This window comes from Mytilus californianus, unplaced genomic scaffold (genome assembly GCF_021869535.1).
Source record: "Mytilus californianus isolate M0D057914Y unplaced genomic scaffold, xbMytCali1.0.p SCAF_10, whole genome shotgun sequence".
NCBI lineage: Eukaryota > Metazoa > Mollusca > Bivalvia > Mytilida > Mytilidae > Mytilus > Mytilus californianus.
Genome location: NW_026262582.1, coordinates 27620063 through 27642501, shown reverse-complemented (window position 1 = coordinate 27642501; position 22439 = coordinate 27620063). Strand labels below are relative to the sequence as shown.

The 22439-nt window shown below is 32.3% G+C and overlaps 1 protein-coding gene and 1 long non-coding RNA gene across 2 annotated transcripts; one reads left to right on the top strand and one right to left on the bottom strand.

Annotated features, from left to right (window-relative positions):
• Positions 1-263: 263 nt before the first annotated feature.
• LOC127717872 (uncharacterized) lies at positions 264-1800 on the top strand. Its single transcript, XR_007989449.1, has 2 exons — positions 264-569; positions 1572-1800. It is a non-coding gene; the product is annotated as an uncharacterized LOC127717872 (long non-coding RNA).
• A 5270-nt stretch (positions 1801-7070) lies between these two features.
• LOC127717869 (uncharacterized) lies at positions 7071-8356 on the bottom strand. The gene is made up of 2 exons (XM_052223729.1): positions 7920-8356; positions 7071-7371 (listed from the first exon to the last, which is right to left on the bottom strand). Exons 1-2 carry the CDS (start codon positions 8232-8234, stop codon positions 7141-7143), a joined length of 546 nt encoding a protein of 181 aa, XP_052079689.1. The 5' UTR covers positions 8235-8356; the 3' UTR covers positions 7071-7140.
• Positions 8357-22439: the final 14083 nt, after the last annotated feature.

Here is a 22439-nt window from a genome sequence, read left to right as displayed (position 1 = left end):
CACTGAATGGAATGAAACCAAACATAGCATGAATGTTCCTTATGAGGTGTTGACCAAGTGTTGTATACTCTGTAGCTGATGCATCATCCAAGACGGCCGCCAGCGGAGTAGGACAATATTAAACCAAATATGGCCTCAATCATTATTAAAGTATCTGTTATGATTTTTATCTTTTTTATATGATTTCAAAAACCCAAATAGAGTCAGGTGAGCGACACAGGCTCTTTAGAGCCTGTAGTTTTGTTTTTTGTAGGTGGGGGGGGGGGGGGTCTTAGTTGCACAGTGCTCAGAGTTTTTCTATAATGTAGTTGATCATTAAAATTCATTTAAAGCATAAACCCAAGCTAAAAGGGGAACAAGCTTATCAAGCACTCATGGTACAGCTTTTTATTAAACACGTATTGATATATACATTAAACAGCAAAATAATTAATGATGCAAGATGTCATTAAATAATAATTTTTACTCTTTTTATGTGTAGGACAAGATCTATAGAAGATGCAGAGAAATTATAAACAGCAGAAATGATAGGCAATTTAAAATTTGCAGAAGTCAACAAAACCTAAATGGTAAGTAAACTCATCATAGATACCAGGATTAAATTTTGTATTTACGCCAGACGCGCGTTTCGTCTACAAAACACTCATCAGTGATGCTCGATAAGACTAATAAGGCCACTTTTATAAAAGTTATTGCCCTTGAAAGATGATTATCATGATTATTATAAAAATAAAAAGATGTGGCATATTAAATATGAAAACTATTGATCATGGCTCTAAGAAAGCAATTATATGCCAGTGACGGCCTTCAATAATGAGAAAGTCCATACCCTATTGTCAAAGTAGTCAGCTATAAAAGGCCCTCAGACGAAAAATTGAAATAATCCCAACTGTAGAACTAATTGCCTAGTCTATAACAAAACAAATTAAAAAAAAATAAATATGACAGATATGAAACAACTACAACCACTAAATTTGAGTGTCAGAATAAACTACAGGCTCCGAACTTGGGACAGGCACAATCAGAATATGGCAAGGTTATATAAAAATAAGAAGATGTGGCATGATTGCCAATAAGACAACTCTTCACCAGACAACAAATGACATACCGGTAGATTTCCTGCAAAAAAATAAACAGTCCGGACTAAGCAGGAAATTTATACCCTTCTCTTAATCGAAAAGACACAAAGATCTGTTAGTACTCACAGCTACTGACAGCTAGTTAAAAATCAATAAAAACTAATACATGTAATAAAAAAATCAGGTTTGTGAGCACTCAACCCTACCTTAACCTTGGACAGTGGTTTAACAGCTCAACATATAAAGAACAAACTGTAAAAATAACCGTTGCAATTGCCTCAACTCGAAAGATTGATAAAATGCACAAAATCAACTACCGGGGTAATATAAAAACCCATAGACAAAAAGCACGGAATTAAGAGAACTCACAAGTCATGCAAGTAAGAAAGGAAATATTCTTAAAATGTTCATAAACATGACAAAATTAGCTTTTTTATTGCTGTTTCTCTCTCCATTTATAACATTTTATTTGTTTATTTTGTGTATTTATAGGTGATCAGACATCTTGGTTTTCATGATCAATAGGTCAATACTGAAGAGGAAACTGAAAGTTGATATCTATCTACATGGTGCGCTAATTGGATTAATGTGAAATGGAATGTGTGCTTTCCTGCAAAAAAGAAATAGGAAATTTCATCATAATCACATGATAATGGCTATAAACAAAATGGAGTTCTATCATAGATGCAGAAAAACACAATTGTATAAATGCAACAACATATTATATATATTCGTCGAAAGAAGGAGAAATGAAGAAAAAAATAGTATTTTGTTGTTGTCCACTATTTTACATCGCTCCCTCATATCAAATATACTGAAGAAGATCTTCGAAGAACAAATTGCAAAAATGTTTTCTCTAAGAATTGAAGGAAATTGTTTAGTGAATGGAATAATTTATGTTATGAACTTTTACGTAGTGAATTGAATAACTGTACACAGCAGCTGAAACAGAGGAAAATTAAAATTTACAAGAAAAGTGTTTATTTTATTATTTAATTTGCAAATATGAACGCATTCTTAAGAACTCCACAAATGGTATGACATTCAAATTGGTTGCTTATTAATGTATACAATTGAAACAATAACAAAGAAAACAGAATACTTTGCTACAAAAAATATTTTAAAAATCAAAAATAAAGTCATATAAAGTATGTACAATACCTTGACCTAAACAGTCAGACTCACTATATTGTCATGATAATTTTGAGTCAAAAATTTAATAAAGTTTTAAATATCATTTGTATCATTTATTAAGTCTTGTAAACATTATGTTCATACTGTTTGTATAGTGAAGAAATTTACAATGAGTAAAAATAGGGGAAAGCATTTCCTACAGGGAAAGTTGATGTACAGAAATTTCCTTAGAGGAAATTTGGAGAAAAATGTTTTCCTTAGAGGAAATTTGTGGTATTGAATTTTCCCTCAAGGAAAAGTGTTTGTTAAATATTTCCTCAAAGGAAATTGCAGTTGACAAAATTTCCTCACAGGAAAAAGTATTTCCTCCAAGGAAAATTTGAGGCTGCAAATTTCCTCAGAGGAAAATTTGAAGCCTCAAATTTCCTCAGAGGAAATAAAATTTCCTCAAAGGAAAATTTGAAGCCGCAAATTTCCTCACAGGAAATAGAATTTCCTCAAAGGAAATATTAATGCAGCAAATTCCCTAAGGGAAATCTTTTTCCCTTGAGGAAAATACAATTTCCCTTAAGGAAAAATCTTTTTCCTTTAGGGAAATTTGATTTCCCTTGAGGAAAACTACTTTTCCTCTGAGGAAATTGTTGAAAAAAGGGGCATAACTTTTTCAACAGTGGTGCTAGAGCCAAATTTTTTTAGGACAAATATCAGGGAACCAATACCAACCAAGTTATCAACTTCATTTTGACTTAACTCCATAAATTAAGGTGACAACTTTTGCACTCAGCGGAAGTGCAAACTTGTCCCGGAGACTGTTATATGTTTAAAACTATCATTTCGATAACCTTCAGAAGCACAATGAATTAATGACGCAGGACCTCTTTAATTAAATCTCCATCTGAATGTTACTACAAGAAATTCTTTACTAAGTCTGGTTATATTAAGGCAAAAATATATAAGAATATTGTGATGACACCTAAAAATTTTATTCGTCAAAAAATCCAGTGCATATAACAAGAAACATATATACATTTACTACTGTTTACATTAATATTAACACTTAATTCATGGTTAACAAAGCTAGAAACTATTGGTAGTATAAGTAGAAGCTTCCAAGATGCTGAAGCACTCAACTATAATATTTTCATTTGCTTTCAGTCATTGTTCTTACAAAAAGTAAAATATATTGTACATTAAGTCATAACTAATCAAATTCAACTTTGAGATAAGAAAGGAAGGTCTTATAGAAGATTTCTAATATTTTGACAAGGTACAAAATTTGTGCATATTTTTCAGAAATGAAATGCACAATTTATATAAGAATAGAATAATTAATGGACAGTAAATACTAGATTTGGGGTCATGATGTCCAGGTTTAAAATTTAACAGGTTGATTGAACATTAGCTTACAATTGGAGTAGGATAATCCAAGGAACCATGCAACACAATTTTATCTAATATTTTATCAAAAAACTTTCTTTAAAAAATTTAAACATCATCTGGTATTTGATTATGGATTTTAACACCAATCAAAGTTTAACAGATTTAGGTGTAGGTTTTCTTTGTAAAATCAAATTGTACTCATGTATATGGCAAGGTATTTATTAGAAAAGTATAAGAGCTCTCTTACATAAACAGAATGCGGAAAAGAAATATATGCCTAAAATACTACATAAAAATAACTGATAAAACTATTGAAACAAAAATTCCATGTTTTCGAAATAGTTGTATTGCTCAAGATAGATTAAAACAATGCAAAATATATTTATTACATATAGATGGTATGAAAATCAATAAATGTTTAGAATACTACATATACATGTATCTTCAAAATTATTTGATATTAACTACATGTATAATCAGGATAAAAATATAAATGTCATATCAGAAATACATTGAACATGTATTAGGAAAGCTACATGTATATGAAAAACAATAATATCTTTAAAATACTACTATAACACTTAACTATGTTCCGTATAAAAACTTTGAATAACTTGCATTGAAAAAATCCTGTCAGCAAGTTATATTAAAACAATTAGGGAGCTGCCTCATGTAATTGTGTCATTATTAAAAAGTGACATATTACTGAAATACTACTTATGCATTAAAAACCTACAACAAGATATAACAATAAATATGTTCATAGGATACTATACCCAACTAACAATATCCTATATCTTTGTTCAGTGAAATTGAAATTGGGGTCAAAATCACAATTTGTCATATAATTTTAAAGTTCACCTGACAATGATCATGTGTACTATGTTTCAAATTGGCAAACTAACTTAACCTTAAACTTTAAGCTCATATGGGACGGACAAAAACTCAAGCCGGCAGACAAATGGACGGACAAACTAACCAGAAAACATAGTGCCGTGTTACTATTGCAGACAACCCATAAATATAAAATTGTGTGATGTACAGACCTGTACCACTAAATGACTAGATATATAAAGAGAGTATGCTCTTTCATATTGGACTGTTGAGTAAGCTACCTTAACAAAAAAGTTTAACTTGATATGGGACAAACAGAAAAACAGGTGGATGGACAAATGCCAATGGACAGACGAACTGACCAGAAAAATTAGTGCCCCTCCACTATTGCCAGCAGTCCATAAAAATAAAATTGTGTGATGTGTAGAGCTGTATCAGTTAATGACTAAATATATAAAGAGCATATGCTGTTACATTTTGCACTGTTAGGTTAACTACCTTTATAACAAAAAATAATTAGTCTGATAAATATAGTGCCCCTCTACTACTGAAGGCAGGCCATAAAAGTAAAAATTGTGTGATGTGAAGTGTACCAGTAAATGACTAGACATATACAGAAAGTGTGCTCTGACATTTTGCATCAATGAAATGAAAATATAGTATAAAATACTACTTATGACAAATGTATGAATATAAGTATGAACTCCAATCTCAGCATGGACAAAGTTAAGTTACATTCATAAAAAATATATGAAATTGACAAAGTATACTGTTGAAGAGTAGCCTCATACATGTATTGCTCTTAAATCATTAAGAAAAATGAATTGATACCTGTGAAATTGGCAGAAATAAAAATTAATGTTTTTCAATGCAGCTAGTAAGTGATGAAGTTGTTTTTTTCCAAAATCAGATAAATTATCATTAGCTTTTCTTACTTATATAATTAAGAATTGTAAAAAGAAAAGTTGTTTCATTTTTGGAGTGATTTTTTTTAAAGTTACACATGTTACAGTCTTTTTATTTTTGACACTGTGTTGTCTTTTTTTGGGCTTTGAATATATTTGATTTTCATTGGTATGCAGGATAACAAGTTGTTTTCAATTTGTTTCTTTTCTGGAGATATTGGTTCTTGCAATAGCTCTTCCACCTGTGGAGTAAACAAAGTGAGTTCTTTGAATTCTTCATCTTTGTTGATCAGAACACTGCACACTACTGATGTATTATTATTTTGTTCATCATTTGCTTTAGAGCATGTGGGACATATGTTGTTTACCAATTTTTTTTTGTAGCATCTTTTGTTGTTGCAGGATTTGTAAGTCTCTAGAGATGCAATCCCGATAATCTCTGCTGTTTCTGAAAACAAATCTTCGTGTGTCACTGTGACAACATCAGATATCATCTCTGCTGGAAGAATCTACAAAAAGAAAATGCTTTGAGTCCAATAATTTTAATAATAGGTTATAAATTCAATATTTTATAAATATTGTTAGAATTGACTTATTGGACAGAAGCTGTGATATAGACATAAACATAAGATATTATTAAGTTACAATCTGTAATGAATAACAAACTTGAAACAGTTTAGAACCATGAAGAAATGTCAATTATAGCTACATGTCAAGCACAATTTTAACAATTAGAGATACAACCTATTTCGGTGTGTATATCGGGGACGGACGGACGACAAAGGAAGATGATCTATATAATACAGCTTTAGACAAGTATTTAAATTTGCGATATATGTATTTTGACATTCTTTATTTCAAGTATAATATTTTGTACTCTTTCGAGATTATTATTATGCCTTTGAAGTTTTAGACTGCAAATTTTATAAATATTGTTAGAATTGACTTATTGGACAGAAGCTGTGATATAGACATAAACATAAGATATTATTAAGTTACAATCTGTAATGAATAACAAACTTGAAACAGTTTAGAACCATGAAGAAATGTCAATTATAGCTACATGTCAAGCACAACTTTAACAATTAGAGATACAACCTATTTTGGTGTGTATATTGGGGACGGACGGACGCCAAAGGAAGATGATCTATATAATACAGCTTTCGACAAGTATTTAAATTTGCGATATATGCATTTTGACATTCTTTATTTCAAGTATAATATTTTGTACTCTTTGAGATTATTATTATGCCTTTGAAGTTTTAGACTGCACTTGCAAGTACACAAAGTCGATAAGATATTTATAGCACTCGAGCTATTAATAGCCTAATTGACCAGCATTAGCTTCAATTGTAGAACTAATGAACCTGCCAGTGATATTTACCTCCTCAAGTATTAAAGGCGAAGCCTACAAAATCCAAACAATTTGAAAGTGGTGATAATGACACCATCTTTACCTGAATCTATTTTATTTATCTGGATAATTTCATTTTTGAGTTTGATTTTATGTGCATAATGTTTTCCTTTGATTGTAGCATATATCTTTTTTGTTGGTTTTTGTTCAATTCCGTAATTTCGTCCAATCAGAGTAGATATTGGTGACATCATGCATGCGGAACCAAAACTATTACTGACGCAAAAAATGAGCAGTTGTTTCTCATATATTGGTTCATGCTGTTTTTTGAGTAGAAATAGGCTAATTAAATCACTAAGTTGTAACAATCTTTGTTAAGCTATCAATAGATATTAAATATTATTAGACTTTAGACATGAATGATAGTGATTACTATCATAAGGTGTAATCAAATTTAACTAACCTCTATAGCTGTGTATCTTCCACCAGTGATTTTTGGCAGGTTGGAACTTGTTTTTGACATTTGACCGTTAGTGATTTTTATTACTTCCCCTTCTTTTAATGGAAAATCAGCCAAATTTCGCCAAAAGGCAAAATCGATTGCTGCCGTATTATCTGCTATTTTCCCATTTCTTACGTCAACCGTGGAATTCCACTGTGTTGTGACATTAATTTTCTTTTCCAGCTGTAAAAAAATCCATGATTATTATACAATGTGCAATAATTGTAGAACTTTAGGATATTCATATTATCTAATATATAATCAACTTTTTCCCCCCATGTAGTACGAAAATATCGACATGATGTGTCTTACTGTATAAAGGATGTAAAATGAAATTATACTTTGTACAAAATCAAATAATGTTTGACTGACATGAATTTAATTTACATGTATTTACTTATAGATTTTTTGGTATGTTGTCATGTTAGGGTCTTTTATAGTTTACTATTGGGTATGAGTTTTTCTCATTGTTGCAGGCTTTTTCATGCGCTATAGTTGCTTACATCTATATCATTTGGTATTTGATGAATAGTTGTCTCTAGTTGTCTCATTGGCAATCATGCCTTATCGAAACAGAACATAGTAGTGTTTCACATTAACTCAGCTATCTTTCATTCTAAGCAATAATTTTTTTATATACCGGTATATGTACATGTACAAATATACTTTGTAATTGGTCTTCATAATAGTGAAATCACACAAATTATTAATTTAATGGCAGTTAACGTTACCTCAATTACTTTTCCAATAATATTAAAAACAGTTCCTTCTTTTTCTTCTAAAAGTTGCTCAATAGATGTAATGGTTTTTGCAGTTGTGATATTTTGTGTTGTCAGTGCTGAAGAAATAATTTCTTCCGACACTCTCACATTCGGAATCATGATAATTTTGCTGTCTCCTGTTGCTACAATTTCTTGTGTCTTTCCAATGATATTCAACAGCATAATAGAATTGTCTTTCTTTAAGAATGGAAATGCAACTCTGTTGTAACAGGACAATTTCTTAAATCCAGAGTCATCTGCAATTACTGCCTCCACTACAACCATCTTCTTATTGTTAGCATTGGTGTATTCCCTTGGAGGCTGTGCTGACACTATCTTAACTCTGATTGGTTTCGTACTTCTGATTCCCTCACGGGATGTCTGCAATTTGGCGATCTCCTTTAATAATAATAGTTTTAATTTGAGTAAAGTTAAAAATATTGAAATTTTTAATTTGAGTAAAGTTTAAAATATTGAAATAAGATTAAAATGTGATTGAATTATAATAAATAACAGCATATATCCTAATTTCAAATAAGTATACTTTCTATCCCATATGTATACATATACAGCTTACTTTGCGGTATGGGTTTTGCTTATTGTTGAAGGCTGTACGGTGACCTATAGTTTGGTCATTTGGTCTCTTGTGGAGATTTGTCTCATTGGCAATAATACCACATCTTCTTATTTTTTTTTATATTTGAAATTAAGATATATGCCAATTGAAACTATAGATGGATAATTTAAACAGCTAGAGACGCAAACTCTTTTTGAATATCGCCAAAGGGGGATTACAATTTTTGTTTATGTACTTTAATTTGCTATTTAGATCATGTACATATTTTAATTTATTTTTTGTCAATCTTTAAATTTCAGAAACACTTTAAAAGTCTTAACTTTTGCAATTCTTTTGTAATTTTGACAATAAATTTCAATACTGCCCAAAGCTTCTACAATTAGTGTAATATTTATAATCGAGTGTGCATTAAAATATTGTGTAACACAAGGTCATAATTGTACTCAACTTGTTCCAAGATATGCTTCTGAATCCAACACCTTTGAAATTATCATTATCTATTTGTCATCTAGTATATGTTATACTTTTAAACTCATATACATATTTGAAATAAAGATATGCCAAAAATAATTATAGTAGGATAAATTTAACAATTAGAGACGCAAACTCTCCTGGCTAGTATAACATGTATAACGTTGTATAACGATAGACGCCGAAGGAAGATGAATATTACACATAAACTTATAGAAGAACAAATTTTTTCCAGCATGATACTGAAAATAAGTTTGTTAAGACCATGGAAGCTTAAATGTTAATCATAGGTATTTGGGAATATATATGCAACCTTCATTAAAACAGCAAAAATTTAATATACATGTATGTTGTTAATCATGAGTTTGTTTTTTAGTGGTGATACAGAACTGTACAAATTGAGAAATTTTATATAAATGAATGTGAATGTTGTTAATTATGAGTATGTGTTTTCAGTGGTGATATAGAACTGTAAAAATTGATTACTGCTTGATTTGTCTTAATTTTTGTTGGATCAAATGATTCTATTCCCAATCCATCCAATGATTTAACTCTTGATAAAGCTACATAGGACTGGCCTTCTGCAAAAACACTTTTGCCCAATCCAAGTACTATTTTATCGCAAGTTATGCCCTGAACTTTATGAATAGTTGATGCCCAAGCTGGAGTAATAGGAAATTGAGTTCTAGTAATTGATCGTCCTTTGTAGTAAAATTCCTGAGAAACTTGTTCAATTATAGTGGCATTGTGACCGTTATCGTAGAAAAGACGCCCTATGGTATTGTTATCAAAACGTACATATACTCGAAAAGGTTTGTTTTTATCAAATTCAATATGCTGCACAAAACCTAGTGCTCCATTGACTAAACCATGTTCAGTTGCAATATTGCGAATTAGCATAACTCTTGTACTGAGTGATAAAATTAATCTGTTAGGTAATCCTCCAGCATTTCGATCATCGATTGGTATAAAATTACAAATATCTTCATCGTGTACAGTATCACTTGTGCTAAATTCATGGATAGCATTAATTTCTAAAGAATTTTCTAACAGTCTATTTTGTTGTTGTTCATTGTATTCTTTTACTTCTTTCAAAGTTGGATATACTCTTAAAACACCATGAAATCTAGGATCATTTTTTTCTATTAATCTTGGTATCAATATATCAATATCCTCTGATGTAAATGTTCCTACTCTAATTCTATTTAAAAGTTCACTGTAGCCATCATAGGAAGTTTGTCTCATGTTTGTTTCTAAAATGTATGTGTCAAATAAATTCCAGAGAACAATATTTTGAAATGCAAAAGTTCCTCTTACAGGTTTGAGTTGGTGGAAATCACCAATTAAAATAACATTTACACCACCAAAATAATCCTCATTTCCCTTAATTGCTGATAAGCGTCTATGGATATAAAGTAATGTCTGACTTGAAACCATCGAGATTTCATCAATTACAATCGTGTGTACTGAACGATAAACTGTACGTAATTCCTGCAGTGTCCTGCTACTTAGTTCTTTATATGTTGGTTCAGAACCATGTTGTACAGGTAGTTTAAATGCTGAATGAAGAGTCTTTCCATGAATATTCTTAGCACTCATACCAGTTGGTCCACATACTAGAACTGGATTGGAGCCAATAAATGGTGCTGTAAATAGTCTTAACCATTCAACCAATATCTTAATAAGAAATGATTTGCCCGTTCCTGCACCACCACTAATAAATAAATGTAATGGCTTTTTACATTTATTATCAAAATGTTTTTTTATAACTGTAAATACTGTTCTTTGATCTGATGTTAATTTGCTAATATCGTTATCTAATTCTTCGGGTGATAGCATATTAACCTGCAGCGAGTGGAAAGACTCATTGATGGAATTATTTGTCAGATTTTGATCACAACACCCAGATATTTCAATATTTTCTGCATTAATAAAAGAATGGTCGTCTGATATTTGGTCATGACTTTCTTCATAATCATGAGTATTAGGTGCAACTACAGGACCAATATCTTCTTGCATAGCACTCAACAGTCTAACTGCTCTTTCAATATCATGTAAATATGCTTCAAATTGAATATCTGCCAAGTCAAACAGATGATTTTTTTCTACAAATGCTTGTTGTGCTGATAAAAAGGGTTGAATCAGTTTACTTTCATTGCGAAATGGCAAATGTAACATGATAATTGAGTAATAATATTGTTCACTGTTGCCTTGAAATTTTGGTGTTTTTATAATAGCAGACTTACTCCTTTTTTGCATTATTTTCTTACGAGTCATTAATTCAATTCTTTCATTACATCTAGATGAAACATGAGTAGTTTGAGAAGATGACATTTTGTACCAAGATGCAAACTTAAAAAGAGATATTTTTTCCATATCAAGTGGACGATCAATGTAATAATCTATTATATTTGAGCAAAAAATGTCTGTGCTATTATCAGGCAACTGGTTTCTAAGCTGCTTTGGCAACAATACTTTAAAACGTTCTTCTTTTGGCCTAGTATTTAAGAAAACAGTTGTCCTTGATGACCAAATCAATTGTAAATGCCCTACCCTTGCTGCTGCTTCCTGAGCTGACAAGCGTCTTGTTTTTAAAATGCAGTTTCCAATAAGATGCATCTGTTTTTTTGCAGTATATTGGTGCAGACTTGAATTTAAATCTTCATAAATTTTACTCAATGCATGCTTTAAATCATCTGGTTCAGCTTTGGCTATATAGCTGCATACATAATATGCCAATCCATGGACACCACTTACCATTTGTATATCCATGTTGGCTCTCCATTTCATAAGTAAATCTGGATTGTAAGCATTTACATATTGATCATTAAGTGATCTTTTGGTTTGATAGAAATGTCCCTGATTAGATGGGCTTGTTATATTCACATTTGCAAGTATTTTTGTTTGTGTGCTAGGTAACTTTGGAAATCCAAATCGACAAGCATTGTTTCTTTTACATGAATTTGTATGATGATGTATTTGTAAGCGATTGACTAAGAAATACAAGTCTGGTTCTTTTTCTTCTGATGGTATTGTAGTACAAATTACCTTGTCAATATATTGTGTAATTTCGGATGATGTACTACTTATTAATGTTGGTGCATGTGTAATCCATAAAAAAATATGCAAATGTGGACTACCTCTGTTTTGGTATTCAATACGTGCAAAGTAATCTTCAATATTACCTAAAGGCTTTTCTTTTCCCATCAAGACGTACTTAAAGAAAGCTTTCCACCTTCTTTCAAAATGTAGAGATGAAAAAAGAGGGTCTTTCCTCATGTTTTCATTTGGACATTCAGGTATGTTGAATGATTCCTCATAAGATATACCAGTCAATAACATTTTCAACTCTGGCCAACTACAGTCATCTGCTGATAAAGTAAGGAATAATGTTGGTGGTCCTAAACTTTTAACTGTTGCTAAGAGATTTTGTAAGACATCTGCCCAGTAAGCAACAGTGCCCCGAATGTTTTTCATAAACATAAATGAATTTTGTTTTATATTTGATAAATTGGAATTTTGCGAGAGAGTTCCTGCTGTCAATTTACCATCTGATTTCTTTAGACGCATTTGTATTTCAATTTCATTACTTAACTTTGACTGTTCCATATGATTTACTGCATACATCAAATAAGTAATGTTTTTTCTCCACCGTGCATCTTTATTGTATAGGCGATATTGGAAATATTCAAGAACAGATAATTTTGTTGATCGCGAATCATATATGCCACCTTTCCCCTCTGGGAAAAGCCATGGGAAAGCTAACTCTTCCCCATGTGGTACCTGTGATAACCAAGTTGGTTTATTAAACTGAACTGGAATTTGAAATTGTTGACGGTCCCTCAACAAAGAATCAATCTCAATATCTGGTAATGTGTAATCTACAGGGACAGTTGCAGATTCATGACCAGTTTTGATCAATTTTTGAACCTCATTTTGTATATGTGTATCTTCACTATTGGCCTGAATTTCAATTACATCACCAAGACATGTACTTGTATGCAAGTCGGGAAAACCACAGTAAAGTATATTGTTTTCTTTTAACCACAAAATGGCTGTTCGTACACTTTCATAATTCACCACTTTGGCAACTGGGATGCTTGCAAGTTGAGGTCGTTTATTTGAATAGGCAACAAGTAAAACATTTTCATTTTGAAATGTTTGTAAAGATTTAAAATATGATTCCATATCTAACGGGAAATGAATAGCTAAACCTTTTTCTGCATATTGCCCACCTGGCAATATGATTATTGTCATAAAGCTTTGTATTTGACTTATCAATCTGCGTTGTATTATGTCAAGACTTTGTAAACATTCTGGAACAAGACCCGCACTGAGATTGTTATCTACATATTTGTTTGGTTGTTTGCTTTGAGTCAGCTGACTAGAACATTTGCCGCAAATAGCAGAACAATCACTAATGACTTTGCCATTTGATAGCCTAAATTGAAATGAATGTGGCATTTTTTTAATTTGGTCTTCAAACAATATCTTTTCACAGCAGCAGCAATAATTGTTGCCAGTTAGTCTTATCTGTTGTTCATACTTCTTGTAATCACCATTCAAGGCATCAATATTAATGTAGATATTTTTTTTGTTATTGATTTGAACATCTTGAGGATTTTCATGTGTACCTTGAGGTTCTGTTATATATTTTACATTGTTGTTTTCTTCATTTGTCTCAATTGGCACATCCATTGATTCAATAAGATTATTTTCAGGAGCTGAATAATCAATCGATTGAACATCTTGTTGTTCAAAAACTACTGGTGTGATTTCAAAAGGCTTCCCTTCATAGTTTTGTCTTAAAAATTGTACACATTGTTCATAATTAGACAACTCAATAATTGTGGCAGATCCAAATGGATTTGTTAAGCCTGTACTATTACGTGAATGAGAATCAAATATAAACCACTGCTCAGACCTCTCTAAACGAAAGATTGCTATGGTGCTATCACCAAATGTACATATAAAGTAGTTAGATATTGAGAAGGCCATAGGTAAAGCTTCTTCAATACTAACTGTAGTAAACGGGAAATTAGAATCCATGCCAACAACTCCATTCAGAATATTTTCATATCTATGAATTTCAATGCTTTCATTGTTTTGCTGTACATAATGGGGCAGTTCCCAATGTCCCAAAAATCTTGGTGTTGGGTTGTTTGATTGTGATATTAGCTGATGATACATTTGGTGACCATTTTGTACAATGTAATCAATAGTATCTGGTGTAAAAAACGCAGGATTTACTGAACATACGGTAATGAGTGCATAAAGGGCGATTGCAGTGCACTGAAAACCTGCATAGTTTGACACAATTTGTCCTTGGTGGCAACGCCCGTTCACTACCTTCATCTTGTGAACAACAATGCTCTAACTATCTAAAAATCAATGAATTACCAACAAAAGAACGTTACAAATTGTTTTGTGAATATTCCGATTATATTTAAATAAGTGATTTACCATTTAAATAACGTTTTCTCTGTTTGTGTTCAGTATTCTCAGTCCTCGTATCTTTCTGTTTACATTCACCAAAACCCCGCGAAAATCTCACATGCGTAGGTGCGTTCTAAAAGTGATGTACGTTCGTACAACAAAGTTTACATTAAAAATTATATAACTGTCCCGAATAAACAGCTTTCATGGATGCAAAAAGCTATTGGAGAAACGATTATTTTAAAACGTTAAATCTTTGTAAGATCTAGTTCAAATATTTATAGTTTTTCACTTGCTTTCCATCACGATATAATCAACGAGACGTTTTTTCAAACACAACCAAATCACCCACCATGACAGCATTTTGTCCAATCACAGAAAGGATTTTCGAGCATGCGTATTCTGTTGCCATAGTTAAGCGTCCTTAAGTTCAAAGGGCACAAACCGAAACTATCCCGACTACGTCGGAAAAAAAAACAATAAACAATGTTGAAGACCGTACCTTGACCTTTAATGGTTTACTTTTATAAATTGTGACTTGGATGGAGAGTTGTCTCATTGGCACTCATACCACATCTTCCTATATCTATTTAACCCAGCACATTCTTTATGTGTCTGTCCGAAGCCACGAGCCTGTAGTTTGATGGTTGTCGTTGGTTCATCTCTATCATATTTGTTATTTTTCGTTAATTGTTTTGTTATGAGTTAGGCTGTTAGTTTTCTTGTTGAATCCTTCCAAAATTTTCATGTCGGGACTTTTTATAGCCGACTGTAAGGTACGATTTTTCGTTGTTGAAGGCCAAACGATAGCATATAATTGCTTACATACACTTTATTTGACCCTGGTGGATAGTTATCTTATTTGCAATCATACAACATCTCCACTGTTTATATTTTAAAAAAAAACAGCGCCAACAAAAGATGAATGGTCGTTTTTTTTTATTGAACTTACAAAATTTCACCCTGACAACAAATAAGACAACAGTCGTTAGTATTATAACGATATATGAATGTATTTAGGATAATATGGTTGAAAAAAACCTTTTTGTCTTTAAAAACACAAAGTCAAATAGAGGTACGCAACGACGACTTCTGAACGAAATTAACGGCATATATGTTATAATATTTGATAAGTAGTTTATTGGCAGTTGCTATTTGTCCGGCTAGCCGGACGAATAATACCAGGACTATTTGTCCGGCCAATGCAATGCGCATGTCTGTGTGCGTGAAATATTATCTTCAGCAGCACCAAGGGGTCGCAAATTATATATATGGACATTGAAAAAGCAATGTTTTGCAATCTTAAATTGTTAGGCCTCTATCTTGTTACTGGTAATTGCAATTGTTGTTTTCTTCATATAAAGTACAATGTGGACAACTCATAATTAGAAAAAAAACCATATATATTCCATATTTCATTCTCTATCTATGACTTCACATTGTAAGAAGAGGGAATAAATTACTTGTAAAACAAACTTATTAGTAGGTCGTGATTGACTCATGCATTTTAAGTTAACGTAAGGATTTGGTCTAGTTGCAGTGAAAAAGGTACACAATTATTATGTCTGACGCTGTCAAACAGAGTTATGGACCCCCTTAACAGAAAGTTATCCATATTTTGAGTGAGAGGTGGGAGATTTTTCTACAATGTTTCCCCCCAAAAAGTAAACAACACTGTAAAAATTTTATTAAGAAATTCCAGGTGGGATTTTATTATATCTACGCGAGGGGTCGGGGTAACACGGGTGCGTCTTTTCCATAATCCATCTTTTCTTTTTCCCCCAGATTACACCTGTAATGTCCACTATATTTCATATCCCCACTTTTTTTATGATCCTATATCCCGAATTCCAAATTTTTGTAACCCCCCTCCCCTATATCCTGTGTCATTCCCCTCCAATGAGTTCGCGGGCTACTTGCAAGATTCATTTTCGGAATATAATTAAATTTATTAAGTTAGACATGCCTTTGTAAAGGCTTTTATCAATTATCTTGCTTTGGTAATCTTTTCCACCATTTATACAGCTATAGCGAGTCCAATAATTTGGTAAACTAGTTATCCGATCAATTACCTTTTATTTTCCCTTTTCCTTATGATTTCAATTATTTTTGAGTCCCTTTTATAAAATTATATCATTCTTTGTATCGTATTCCCTTGTCAAATTCTGAAAACTGGAAAATTTATCACAAATATTCATATCATCATTTTCAGCCATGATCTCAAAATTGAAAATCAGTGATCGGATTACACGCGACTCCCTGGTGCTGCTGAAGATAATATTACACGCACTTCCGTACGCACATAAAATGGCATGCGCAGTGCAATGGCCGGACAAATAGCCATAGCACTATTCGTCCGGCTAGCCGGACGAATAGCCACTCCGTAGTTGGCAGTTGACACGCACTTCCGTACGCACATAAAATGACATGCGCAGTGCAATGGCCGAACAAATAGCCATAGCACTATTCGTCCGGCTAGCAGTACGAATAGCCACTCCGTAGTTTATTTTGTATATTTGTAAGCCGGTAAAGCTTTGATACAGCCAAAATTTCGTCACTTGATATTATCTAAACAGTGATTAATTTCAACTTTAAATTACAATATATTGCAAGACGCCGTACAGACAAAAGTTGTTATTTTGCAATTCGCCGTACAACGTCCTGCAATTCGCCGTACAATAAACAAACAATGTTTTGGTCCATATTCTTTAAAAACATCTTTATGACAACAGATTTCAGTCAATATGATGTCACATTATCATAATCTAAAAACGTGTCTGGAAAAATAATGAAAAACAGTTGAATATCTTGCCAATGGGGCAACAGAGGACAATCGACCTCGAAATTTTCAGGTACTAAGTGACAAGCTTTGGAGTATAACACAAACTATTGTCTTAATTTTGTACTTATCGGCCTAATAATTTAAAGAATTATATATCAGAAAACCATTTCTTAAGCGGTACCCTCGTCAAATCAGTAGAAATGCTTTAAATTGAATGAATTCTTACCTTGTTTACTTTTTTTTTCATTTCTCTCCGCTTCGTTAGTACCCAATTTCCGGTGGCGATGATACACAGTGAATATAGCCTAACTATCTGTTTGAATACAATTTACAAATTCTGAACTACGATTCGAATGCCATTTAACAAATGTTTGAGTCACTGTGTCTAAACTACCCCAGCCAAAAATGTTTGGACTCAATAGTATCTACTATCCAGTACGGTGACGGACCATCAACAGACAGAGAAATAGTAGGAGGTCTGTTTATTTATTTGTTATTTTTATGATATCCAAAAATATACATACACATATAACTATTTCTGATTGTGAGATGTAATATTTTCTACAACCGTTCTAGATTTAAGGAGAAATAAGTAAAAAGGCACATCAAAATGGTGAATTGAGTGAACCTTGTTTCGAATTTGTTTGATTTCTAGTTAAATTGTGAACATTGTACGGAAAGAAAGGTACGGAGCAAAGATATTAACATGGAGATTGCACGACAAGTCACGTTGAGCACCTCAATATTTGTATTTCTTTGCATGGAACGAAAGAAATGGGTCATGTCAAAATGGAAGGACCCGGTTTTGTCAATGTTTACGACCCGGTTTCGTCCTAAAATTTCAAACATCAAGCCCCAGTTTTGTCATAGTAAATAATGCATTAATGCATACGTAAATTAAAATCCAGCGTTCAGCAGGAGTTTGATGGGTCGTTAGAAAACGATTTCTTTCAGAGGATAACTTATTATTTATTTGAATCCGTAAACACTTCAATTCCAATTCCTCCTTTATTGGAACAAAAATATAATTTTAATTTTGCTTTTTTTAAAAAAAGAATACCTTAACGGCGAAATTCATTTTTATATGAATTATGTAAATTTAAGTGTTCAAACTTGGATAGTGCACGGCCTTGAAAATTGAAAGACGCACATTTGATATGTAATTTTCTTGGACGAAAGGATGATCATCTTAATAAATATTTCACTTTACCTAAAACGGGTGGGGGAGGGGGGAGTAGTATGATCGTATAAATGTTCATCATAGATCAAGAGAATAAGACAAATGTATATGCATGCAGAATCGCCCTAGAAAAGGAATTTCCATGCGGCGCAAACTTAGGATCACAATAACAATACGTTAAAATCTGTTTACCCCTCCTTGTAACTATTCACTAAGTATAAATTAACATGATAGTCTCAGGCCATCCAGAAAATGCAATAATGATTATTTAATTTTATAAATGGTTCTTTTATCTCTCCATTGTGTAATGAGTATCGTACATTGACAAATATTCTACGTTTTATTGGCGTTGGTCAGGTTTATAATTATCGATATGCAGGAGCGGATCGAAGATTGTTGAAAAGGAGGACGTAATTCTATAAAACGGATTACATACTGCTGAAGATTTTATGCTAAAAAATCATATATAAATCGTAAAAAAAACTGATTATTAGTTATTTCTGGTCATCAAGAGGGGAGGGGGAGAGGGTGTACTCCCTCTACACTCCATGGATCCGCCAATGACATAATATAACTATATCGTATACCATCAAAAAATGTAATAAGACACGAGAAAATAAAGACATCTGTCAACTTTGAGTGCTAATCGCGCATTTACTATACAGGCTCTGTAATCGAATGAGTGAAGCCTTTTTCAAATGATTTTCATATAAAAATAAGGAGATGTGGTACTATGATTGTCAATGAGACAACTATCCACACAAGTTCTGATTAAGTGGATGTATTATTTTAGGCAACCGTACAGCCTTCAACAATGAGAAAAACCCATACTGTATAGTCGGATATAAAAGGCCATGAGATGAAAAATATGAAACAATTCAATAGAGAAAACTAACGACCTAATTTATAACAAAACAATTTACGAAAAACAAATATGACAGACGTCAACCAACGACAGCCACTGAACTACAGGCTCCTAACTTGGGACAGGCACATAAAGAATGTGGCAGGGTTAAACATGTTTGTGAGCGCTCAACCCTCCCCATAACCTAGAACAGTGGTGTAACAGAACAACATGAGAACAAACTATAAAAATTAGTTGAAAAAAAGCTTAATTCATCAGATCGATACAAAGAAAAACATCAAACAAAAAAACACAGACAGGACGTGTTAGGGTATATCCATCCCTCATCCATAACAACAAAAAGACACCAAGTACAGATCTGAGAGTACTCGCAGTTACTGGCAGCCATTTCAAAGCCAATAACAACTAATAAAAATATCATGTATCTAAGACTAAAAATATAGTTTGTTCTTATGTTGTGCTGTTATACAAAATTGATATGGTAACACAATCATACCACATCTTCTTATTTTTACATCATAACATACTAGTATAGAAAACAAACAAACATCATAATGTTATAAAAGAATTATTGTAAGAGCATCCTATAAACATTTATATTCCATCTAAACTTAATTCGAAGATAATTACACTAAGGTATACTTATAGCATTCGAAAAATGTGTACTCCCTATTTCGAAAAGTTCCCTCCAGTTTGTTTTACAATATCATATAAATGACTCATTTATTGAATTTCCTTCGACGGACAATGTTCAGATCCGTGTTAACGTTACTTTTTATAATCTTGTGGTTTCAAAACAAATCAAAACCGGGTCCCATACAAAGACAAAACCGGGTCAATATGTAGTAAACAACATTGACAAAACCGGGTCCTTCCATTTTGACATGACCCATTTCTTTCGTTCCATGCAAAGAAATAGAAATATTGAGGTGCTCAAAGTGGTTAGTCTTGCAATCTCCATGTTAATATCTTTCTTTTTATACCTTTCTTTCCGTCAATGTGCACAATTTTAACGAGAAATTAAACAAATTCGCGGCAAGGTTCTGAATCACTCAATTCACCATTTTGATGTGCCTTTTTTCTTATTTCTCCATTAATCTAGAACGGTTGTAGAAAATATTACATCTCACAATCAGAAATAGTTATATGTGTATGTATATTCTTCGATATCATAAAAATAACAAATAAATAAACAGAAATTCTACTATTTCTCTGTCTGTTGAAGGTCCGTCACCGTACCGGATATTAGATACTATTGAGTCCAAACATTTTTTGCCGGGGTAGTTTAGACACAGTGTGATTGGTATTATTTAAATCGTCAAAATTGCCTCGGGTATGTGTAAGTAGTGAAGCTTGAAATTCAAAACAAAGCGCACTGTGGCAATCAGAAAATAACGGTTCAAATTCAGCTATAAAAAAAAAAATTCAACAAGGGAAATAACTAAAGTCAGAAGATAAAATTAAATAATCAACAACACTGATATCTTTGCATGTTCTTGCTCCTACACCTTTATCATCAGCGACCCTCGAATTAACAATATAAATATTCGTTTTTTTTTGCATAGATTAAAGAGTATGTGACCATAATTGTTTGGTTTACCAGAACATCCACTCACTCGATACAACGGAATATTATTCATCAATAGTTTGATAATCAAGTAAATATTCCAAAATTTCATTATCTTTATCAAGATTCAAAATATCTATAATACTGTCATCTGGAATGATGTAATTGTTTTGGAATTAAAATCACCAATCAAACCATATTCAAGTTTTTCTTTTTTCAAAAATAACATCAATTCATTTTCAATTTCGTCAAACGCCTCAACATTTGAGTACTCGGTATTTTCAGGTGGATATATATGCAACCCAATAAAATATCTGTCTCTATATAAAAAAGCAATTTTGAAATCTGCATCCAATAAACAAATTGACAATCAGTTTCATGAAATGTAATATACTTTTCAAATATCGTTTTGTAAACAATTGCTATACCACCTGATGCTTTTTAGATTTTTTTTTCTGTTTTTAGTTTTACATACATAATTACTAGGCAGATCAACAATATCAAATTCGGTTAGTTTAGGCATAACAGTTTAGATTTAATACCACCAATGTTTAATAAACAACATTTCAAGTCATTCAGAATGCATGGTTGTCCTCCTGTACTGCACCCTACCTTCTTGGCACCCGATCTAGGGGGATGGGGGTAGTACCTCTTATGATCGATGTATAGTTTATCGTCCGGTAAGAGAATATGGTGGTTCTTAATTCTGGCGTCTTTCAGAATTGGTATAAGTTGCCTTCGTCTGTCGGCTACTTCAAAGGGAAATTGATCATAGACAGAATATCTAGAATTTTCTCGTAATTTGTCTTTGGTAATTGCAAGTACTCTGTCCCTGTCCTTGCGCCTCTCGAATTTGGCAACAATACTTTTTGGACTGCCATCTGTTTTGGCTTAAGCCTATGGACAACATGATATAAATAATTGTTTTGGAGGGGGTACTTCATAAACGTTTTTTTCGCACGTGTTTGAAGCTTAGTTTTACGTCTCAGCTTCTTTCTTTTAACGATAGTCTAGAAAAGAAAACTGTTGTTATGAAGGAAAAAAAATCAAAAGTACGAAACTCAATCTGACTTCAGTCTTTATCCTTCAACTAGACGGGAAGTATCCGATAAATTTATTAAGGATAAATCCCATGTTCCCAGAAGTAAAATATGATTATTTCATGACTTATATTGCAACTTTACAGTACTAGTATCTTTTAAAAGGTTTTGATTGTTTTTTATTGTTGAGAGTTTATTCATGACAATGTAGATTAAAAAAGAATACGTAGAATTATTATAGATTAGACAACATAGCTGCAAACTCTTTTTTTGTTAGAAATAAGGGAAATTTTAAACGATTTTTTTTTATGTTAGTTGGTGAAAAAAAAAAGAACGTGGCGAATAATAAATTGTTTTGGTGAAAGAGGTGACGAAAAAGAAAATTGACACAGGTGAAACCCTGGCTGAACCTTATAGAAAGAAATGTTTTGGACGATCCAATTCAACAAAATTTGTTATAAATGCATAACATGTATTTTCGGTGTTGTTCCAAACCATAGGCCAAAACAGAGCGGACTTCCGCTTAGAAACTACCAATACACCTTATGCTCGACAAATAAACATTTATTTAT

Bases quoted from the DNA above. Each gene is read 5' to 3' on its own strand.
- LOC127717869 (XM_052223729.1), bottom strand. From the start codon at position 8,234: ATGGTTGTAGTGGAGGCAGTAATTGCAGATGACTCTGGATTTAAGAAA. The intron at 7,372-7,919 runs GTAACGTTAACT...ATTTTTTTACAG, and splicing joins TTATTGGAAAAGTAATTGAG to CTGGAAAAGAAAATTAATGT.